The 9,502-nt window shown below is 39.2% G+C and overlaps 1 protein-coding gene across 1 annotated transcript; it reads left to right on the top strand.

The window, feature by feature from the left end:
* Window positions 1–3,406: 3,406 nt before the first annotated feature.
* On the top strand, window positions 3,407–6,618 carry LOC102203762 (C-X-C chemokine receptor type 4-like). Its single transcript, XM_005745638.1, has 2 exons — window positions 3,407–4,204; window positions 6,574–6,618. Exons 1-2 carry the CDS (start codon window positions 3,407–3,409, stop codon window positions 6,616–6,618), a joined length of 843 nt encoding a protein of 280 aa, XP_005745695.1.
* Window positions 6,619–9,502: the final 2,884 nt, after the last annotated feature.

Consider the following 9,502-nt stretch of genomic DNA (forward strand, 5'->3'; position numbering starts at 1 on the left):
CCCCCTTTTTCTCAGCCTCTTCAGCCAGCCATCAACTCTTCGATCTTTGCCCCCCCACGACCCCTGAAAGCAACCTGCCCTCTTTATCTAATGTTGTAGCACAACTGTGAATGTGAACCCTAGATACAGAAAAAGAGAATTCCGTTTATGTGTGTGTGGGTGTGTGTGTTATTCAGTGTTAACATTTACTTAATATACTACAGAAAAATTAACAAAAAAAATCAGTAAATGTGTATTTAGATTCATTCTGGATTTTGGCGTATCAGCTGACTTGGAATGGTGGATATATGTTGGTTTCTTTGCGCATCTCCCAGACGAGGACTGTGTTGTTCAATGTGGACTGTGTTCGGTGTAACTTCACTGGCCAACTCCCACTCCTCTATCCCTGTTGTTCAGACTAATACTGTTTATTGTCATTAAAGACTTGGTTGTACCCATATATATCTGATGGCCATCCATTCTACCTGTCTACTTCAAGTTTTTTTGGACAAAAGCTCCTTATCAAAATGTACTTAAACACCACTTGCACTGCAAATCTGGGCTTATCACTAAAGACATTAAACAGTGTTTCGTTTCATTTTCACATTATCTTTTTTTAGGGATTGTATGAAACATGCAAAAATTGACATATGCATTTTAGACTATTTTAAATGACAGATTATACATATTTTCTTTATTTTAAGTGAAAAAGTGTATCATATATTTTTAGTTACATTAAATTATATGGTTGGATAAAAATGCAAGTAGACTAAAAAGTTTCCCACTTTGTACATACCTCTGAAGCTGTAACAAAAATTGAGTGGAAATGTTGCTCAGAGTGTGTGCTGTGTCGCCCTTTGCTGGTGTGGAGTGGTACTGAATCATGACGTGAAACAGGTGAATCTGGGAGGCACTCTGAAAGAGCTCCATTCCTTGTTTTGTCTCTACGTACGATGAGTCCAAGTTAAGGTGGAAACAAAGACACGAGGAAGTGTTTGTGATTGGCCTCAGTTGTTTTTGGGTGATTTGTGATAGAGCAGCAGTTGGTACATTTGTTCATGTGCTGCTAACGGGCTCACTGTAAAGCACTCGAGTATACGCTGGATGTTCTGTGTATTATTTCAAAAAGTGACTGTATCTTAATCCATTGTGGCATTAACAAAGTGTTGAAGGAAAAATAAAAATGGCACCTAAAAACAAGAAGAATGTGGATGAATATCAAAAATGAAGGATTCCTTTCTTTTGTTTTTTGTTACATGGATGGCATCACCCCCCCTCCCTCAACCCCACCTGCATGTGAGTCCAAATGAGATGCAATAAAAGACACATCTGTTGATCTCAGTGACCTCAGTTCATCACTTATGCCTGCTTTGGTTTCTATCAGCACTATTTATATTTAACAACAAAAAAAGTGTTTGTGATATGAACACTACCCAAAATAATGAAAAAGGAAACTAAAAAAATAAATGAAAGGTGGATATTCACAATTAACAATTGAAGCACATATTGTTAGAAAGAGGGGATTCATGAGTTTCACATGGTTGCTGGTAGGTAGCAGTGGCCTTGAAAATCTAAATGTGAAATTGCACAACAACAACAACAACAGAGGTTGTAGTGACTCTAGTCATGCTTGCAAAAGCAAGTGTAAGTTGTGCTATCATATTATTAGATTCATATAATGAATCTAATATGATTGTTAGCTATCTGTCGCAGGGGGACATATTGAGCACTTGTGAACATTGCATGTTTTGCATATGTATACATTCCAAAAATAATAATAAATCCCTTCTCACCCATCTGGGGTACTGCCTGGTGTGGTAGACCCCAGCCTCTATGGATCTTGTACTTAGAGCTTGTTCCTGTGCTGCCATGATTAGAGCCTCTTTGCTGTCTTTCACTTGATCTTTGTCCAGCCACTAGTAGGATTTCTGGATGTGAGCCACTTGCTCTATATGCTGGTACATACTGTGTCGGGTAACACACCTTATTTACTGCAGCGCTAGAGGCAGCTGTTTCACGGTGGCTGCAATGAGCATCCAGCGTTACCTTCAGGTGGTGCACTTTGAGAGGAGGTTACATGAAGTTGAAGCATGGCAGCTGCTGGTTCCACTGTGGCTGGTTTCAATGATCCTGTCCATCCCTGTTTTAGTGGTTCAAAACCTGGACGACGATCAGCACTGGATACGCTGCAAAGCTCACTACTCCTCTGAGGGCCAGAGGATTGCGGTGGTGTTCACAGGATTCCTGGTAGGATTTGTGGCATTTTTGTCATAGCTTTTTCATACATCAGTCTCTACAGAAAAGTGAATCGGGCAGCCTTTTTCAACAATCCACAGACCACGAGACTGATTATCAGCATTGTTGTGACTGTTTTTGTTCTACGTGTGCCATATTATGCCATGAATATTGTGGAGATAGCAGCTGTTTCCCTAAATAACAAGCCCCTGCTGAGGTTTTGTGAGGACAACTGGGGCACTTTTGCCTCTGTAGCATTTGTAAACAGTGCCGTGAATCCACTCCTTTACTTTTAACCCTCTCGAGGCAGGCGTTGCCCATTTGCAACAGTTGAAAACTAACAACCTGATTACCCCACATACATATTTTATGAGTTTTTTTTACTCAGAAGTACCACTGCAGGACTTGGTTGTGCATTAGCAACAAAAAGTTTAATTTGAGCCTGAGAGGGTTAATTGTTTTTTCACTCTTTGCCAAAAAATGCTAAATGTGTAATGGAAAAGATCTGAATTCCCCCAAATTGGACTAAGGCAGGGGTCAGCAACCTGGGAGCTGCAAATACTTTTTAACATCTGAAATGAAGATAACACTTTTTAATAAAGCAGGATTCTGAGATAAGATATTGTGGTGAACTCCTGCAGAGTGTGCCGGGGTTCTTCCTGTGGATGTCTCATTGATTCCTTGGAAACCCGCTTATCTTCCCGACTTGTTCCATCATTTGAGCTCAAAGCGACGGGAAAAAATGCAAGGGCAGGCTGTATGCAGGTACTCATCTACATCCCAATCTGGCATATAACAACTTTAAGTATGGGGTCATCTGCTGCTTTTGCAGTTAAACTGTGAACTTCAAGTTCATGTTAATTGGCCTTTTTAAGTGTGTCCTGTCATGAGCATGTTATTACCACACGCACAAGGCCAGAGCAGATCTAACCTGTTTTGTTTTGTTTTTTTAACACTTGTTGCTTTATTTTACAGCCAGCCTTACTGCTACATGCAACAATGGTTAATTCATTCCACAAGCTCGTCATGATCCACACCTAATTTAAATGGAAAATGTTCGCATTAGCATAACTGTTTCTCTGTTATTAGTTTCTCTTTCATCAAAGGAGAACAGCTTGCTCACCATATCATCATGACTTGTTCAGTGCATGACAGTCAGCAAGCTTGAAACATACCACAACTCGGCTCCACCATGGTTACTTATAACGACAACTCCTCTGCTGGAAATTCATCTCTAACCTCTTTGGACTCCAGAAGTCTGATTCCTGCAACAGTGCTGTCCATCTGCTTCTTGCTGGGATTCCTTGGAAACATTGCTGTGATGATTCTCAAGCCAAACTGGGAGAACATGTCCAGTCTGAGCCAGAGTTTAATGCTGAACCTGGCTGTGTCAGACCTGCTCTGCATGCTTACCATTCCAGTGTGGACATACTCGTATCTCAATAGTTGGACCTTTGGGGTTGAGGTCTGCAAGCTGGTAACATACCTTGGCTACTGCAGTGTTTATGGTAGCCTACTGACTGTGACTGCAATGAGCATCCAGCGTTACCTTCAGGTGGTGCACTTTGAGAGGAGGTTACATGAAGTTGAAGCATGGCAGCTGCTGGTTCCGCTCTGGCTGGTTTCAACGATCCTGTCCATCCCTGTTTTAGTGGTTCGAAACCTGGACGACGATCAGCACTGGATACGCTGCAAAGCTCACTACTCCTCTGAGGGCCAGAGGATTGCTATGGTGTTCACAGGATTCCTGACAGGATTTGTGGCATTTTTTGTCATAGCTTTTTCATACATCAGTCTCTACAGAAAGGTGAATCGGGCAGCCTTTTTCAACAATCCACAGACCAACAGACTGATTATCAGCATCGTTGTGACTGTATTGGCCCTGTGGGTGCCATGTCTTGTCATGAATATTGTGGAGATAGCAGCTGTTTCCCTACATAACAATCCCGTGATGAAGTTTTGTGAGGACACCTGGAATGCTTTTGCCTCTGTAACATTTGTAAATAGTGCCGTAAATCCGCTCATGTATGCCTTTACTTCTAATCATTTGTTCACTCTTTGCCAAAAAAGTGCTAAATATTTAATGGAGAAGTTCAGAATTCTCCAAAAGCTGCCTGAGTTATCAGATATCACTGCAGAAACTGCTCAGTGATGAAGGTGCTGTGGTACTCTGTGTTTGTCACAGCAAGCTGTAGGTATTTGGTGGTTTAATGATGACATCTTTTCTCACATCAGCTGTGTGCTGATTACAGCTGGTCCTCACCCAGAGCTGCAAAACAACATGTTTGTATAGAATGCAATGTTTGTTGACATGGAATCAGGTAAACATTCAAAACAAAGTACCCAGTATTAAGTGATATACGTATATTTTACCATAAATTATAGTCTAATCGCCATAGTTTTTAATCTTGTTTAAATCATCATTATGATCATCTTTAACTGTTATCATCCCCTATTGCATACCATACTTCAGACATCAAATGCATACAAGTAGATCTTAAATTTCCAAAACCAAATCAATTAGCTTTGCAGAATAAACCTAGCCAACCACCGACCCTGCCAATGCTGAAAGCAGCCTGTCCAAAAATCACGAGTTAACAAAGAAGGAATAAGTAGTATATTTCATAATACTAATAATGATGATAATATAGTTTATAGTTATAATTCACAAAGAAAATGTAAGTTAAAAGATGTTTAGTTATCTTTTCTTTCTTCACTTCTTTTTTACATTTACATATTATTACATTTATTAGTCTTTACAAATGCGCCATATTGTAGTGGTTGCACAATTGCCCAGAAAAAGATCCTGCGAGAAGGCGCAGTGCTCTTCTGTTGAGTTCTCCCATCTCATTAGGTCTATTATCTCCAGCTGTGCACCTGTTATCGTATCCCCTCCTTCTCATGTATTTATGTAATTTTTTATTATTATTATTAATTTTTTTACGGGGGCGTCCTTGCTGATTTCCCCATGTTCTGGAATTTTTTTTACTAATCAGCATAAATGATTGCTTTGAGTTTACTCCAGCCTCCTGTGTTTTTTCATCTGGGTCAACAATAAGCAGCTTCCAAGCAAAAACAAAACCAATAATAACAAAAAATCATTCCAACTTATTTTTCTCCTTCCTGTATAAAAAATAAAATCTTTTATTAAATAAAGATGTATTGTGTTGTTTAGAGAGAGATCTGACAAGGGTTTATCTCATGCTTTTGCAGTTCAAAATGTCAGTTGACAGGAATATAAATGTATCATTTGTGAACATATTTAGAGGAATATTTTCATTTTTTGTTATTTATAATTGAATGCTGCTTCATATAAGTAAATAAATAATACACACACACACACACACACTTGTTTTTATATCTTAGTGAGGACATCTAACAATAAAAAATGAATGCCTAACCCTAACCCTTAGGCACAACCTAACCACAACCTAATTGTAACTCTGATACTAAAACCACATCAGAGACGACCATTTTATCTGTTTTACTGTTGGTTCAAATCAGTATATGTAAAGCTGCTCAAAAGATGAAATGTTTTCTTGTATGTTTTTTTTTTTGTAAATGAAAACATGTACGACTCTACTTATCTTTTCTCTCATCACTTGTGAAATCTGTCACTGCCTTCCCTGTTCCAGCAAACTTTTGAACCAATTTGACCTACGGGCACATACAGGGTGCATGGATGTGTGTTGTCTTAGTCTCCAGTTATTCTTTTGTTTTGTCGTCCTTTGGAGCTTTGTGACATAACCCTGACTATGTGTATTTCCTGGTGATTTCTTGTTTTTTTCTGGGGTCTTTTGGATTCTCTTCCGGAATTCTCTGTGTTTGTGGAGCTCTGAACTAATACTCACTTAATGAGTGTACTCCTCCCTACAGTTATTTGCATTCGGGTCCATGATAAACAGCTCACACAGGTTACATACAAAAAAGGGTCATGCAAATACCCATGATAAGAAAAAATGCAAAAACCAAAGAGCTCTTGGATGCAAAGAAAACCAACACATTCAAAACAATAAAGCTTTTGTTAAAATAAGAGTTCAAAGAGAGGAACATGGGTATGGGTTTACCTTGCACTTTTGCAGTTAAATATCAGGCAAGAGTCAGCAGTTTCAGCAGTTTCTGCTCCAGAGATTTTGATCTTTTTTGATGATCGGACCATGTTTTGTTAGTCTGAGTCAACCTTTCTCTCATTACAGGGTAACATGATGGTAAACTGATCAAATTACTAAAAGCAAATGTAAAAAAAAACAGACCCCACACAAGAAGGTCAATATCCAATTATATGACATAAACTTCAATGTGTGAAAAATAGTGTTCAACATTTTAGGTGTAATCAAAGTGTGTTCTTTTTCTCAGTAGTTCAACATGGAGACCTACGATTTGGTTCATGTGGGATACCTCTGAGCTCCATGTATGTTTGCATTGCAGGTCACATTATTAGTAGAGCTCTTTGTGTGAGTAAGGGGATGTGGGTAAATCCTTGGATTTTGTTTTTTTCTAACTCAAGTCCAAGTTACACAAACAAACACAAACAACGAACTATATCCTGTTCAGATAGGACTTGTTGGTGGAGACCGCAGAGCCAAGCAACAACCTTGAAATGTAGTTCAACAGCACAAAAACTTTAGGCTTTAGGGTAATATGTCAGAATTGAAAAAAAGGCTGAAGATCTGACGATATTCCAGAGTTACAAAGCTAAAAAAAAAAGGACAAGAAACTGTATCCTTTTCAGATAGTCCAAGACAGAAGATATGTTTGCTTTTATTTTCCACTCCATCTCAAACTAAAAGAAATTTTCCATTTCACCAAAGACATACAAATGTGCTACTAAATGCAAAAATCAAAAAGGAAAATCCAAAAGATTCCTACTAGCAAAATAAATGAATAAAAAGATTCAAACCTCCCAGTTATTCGTGTCCATATTTCCTTTTGTGGAAAGAGTTATGCAAAATTCTGAAAACATGGTGGCAGGTGTCTTTGGGATTTTGCATAGCTCACAGTTTCCTTGTTATCAGTTCCTCTTTGACTACATCAAAAACAGCAACTTGTTTACCTGACTGCACATTTATCGTCATCATCACTTGCTCAGTACACACCCGAGCAAGCAAGCTTGCAGCATGGCACAACTCAACTCCACCAATATTACCTATAACATCTCCTCCTGTCCTGGATATTCACCTAGTTTCTTCTTGGAACCCAGGAGTCTACTTCCTGTGGTGGTGCTGTCCACCTGCTTTCTGCTGGGATTCCCTGGAAACATCGCTGTCATCATTCTCAAGCCAAACTGGGAGAACATGTCCAATCTGACCCAGAGTTTGATGCTGAACCTGGCTGTGTCAGACCTGCTGTGCTTGGCTACCCTCCCAATATGGATTTACTACTTTGTCTGTAGCTGGACCCTGGGCCTGGCGGGCTGCAAGCTCATGTCATACCTCATGTACTGCAGCGTTTATGGCAGCCTGCTGACTGTGACTATGATGAGTATCCAGCGTTACCTTCAGGTCGTTCACCTGCAAAGGAGTTTACCTCAGGTAGGAGCAAGCTTGCTGCTGGTTCCGCTCTGGCTGTCTGCAATGATCCTGTCCGTTCCTGCTTTAGTGGTTCGACAGCTGGTAGAACAACCACATTGGTTTTATTGCAAACATCAATACTTCTCAGAGGGCCAGTCAATAGCTGTGTTGTTGACAGAGATACTGGTTGGTTTTGTTTTATTTTCTATCATTGTTTTTTCATACATCAGTCTCTACAGAGAGGTGAATCGGACAGCTTTCTTCAACAATCAACAGACCACGAGACTGATTACCAGCATCATTGTGACCTTTTTTGGCCTATGGGTGCCATATTTAGCCATAAATGTGCTAGCAGTGGCAGCTATTTCCCTAAAAAATGAGAGCCTGCTGAAGTTTTGTGAAGACACCTGGAACGCTGTTGGAACACTAACATTTCTAAGTAGTACCATGAATCCACTCCTGTACACATTTACTTCTATTCATTTGTCCACTCTGGGCCAAAGAATTGGTAACCAGTTAAGAAGGACGTTCAGAAATCGCTCTTGGTCAAGAAATGTCACTGCAGGAGCAGCACCTCATTGATATAAGCTCCCTGAGAAATGATTTTTACTCTGCTGATACAAACAGTGTGTGGTCATCTCTATTTGTCACAGCAAGCTGTTGCGGATAATGGACTTACTCGTTGAGCTGGTTCTCAACCAGAGAATTCAAACAGCATTCAAAAAAATCAAAGTACCTATTAAATGACCTCTAATTACATATAATTTTTCCTTAACTTATATCATACTCTCCAAAATATTTTTTCACCTGCTATGAAGGCTATGAGGCCCATTAACTGACTCTTATCGACTGTCATCACTCTTATGATCATACTTCAGATTGGGCTTTAGATTAGTTGTTAGCCAGAGGACCTGTGTAGCATGTCTCCAGCTACATGAATTCCTTAATCTTAACTAAGCAAACTACATCCAGCTACTCCAAAGAAGCCTGCTGAGACAACTAAGCCACTCAGGGCTGCTACTACTATTGGTTTGTGAATTGATGCTGAAATATCAATCATAATACCAGATATTTATGTTCTAGAAATAATCTAGCTCTTATCTAGAAGTTCCCATAGTAAATTGGGGAAAATTTGTAGTTTATGATTAACAGGAACATAATGGAAAGCATCTATATTATCTGCATTGTCTAAATGATTGGTAGGAACTACTTCTTTTTCCGCCTCTCATAATGATATCCTAATTTCGACTGTCTAAATGCATCACTGCTCATGTGTGCTCACTCAAAATGTGGAGCTGCTGGCAATATGTAGCACTGTAGCTGAATTTTGGAAAGTGACTTGCATCTGGGTTTAGGTTTTTGCCTCACTACAGCCTGTACATACTTATAGTTATAGCATATTCATAACATACTTCATACCGTGTACATTATAACATATCATAATAGACCCATTTCTGTAATATACTCACATATCTATATTATTGCTAATATATATTTGTAATATATCTATATCATGGCTAAAGCACTTCTGGATGGATGCAAACTGCATTTCGTTGCCTTGTGCCTGTGACATGTGCAATGACAATAAAGTTTAATTCTATTCTATTGTATCTGTGTTTAAATGAGTGAATTCCTGTTAAGAGATATACTCTAAAACACTTCTTCAGTAGAGAATCAGAGAAGAGAAACACAGAACTTCTTGCTAGCAAGGGCAGCCTCCAGAACTGAGACTCGCACTGAGGACTGCCCTGGTCTTTATTTATATACTTCAGTGAGCG

Source organism: Pundamilia nyererei, unplaced genomic scaffold, assembly GCF_000239375.1.
Source record: "Pundamilia nyererei isolate P.nyererei 1_Seehausen unplaced genomic scaffold, PunNye1.0 scaffold00161, whole genome shotgun sequence".
NCBI classification, from domain to species: Eukaryota; Metazoa; Chordata; class Actinopteri; order Cichliformes; family Cichlidae; genus Pundamilia; species Pundamilia nyererei.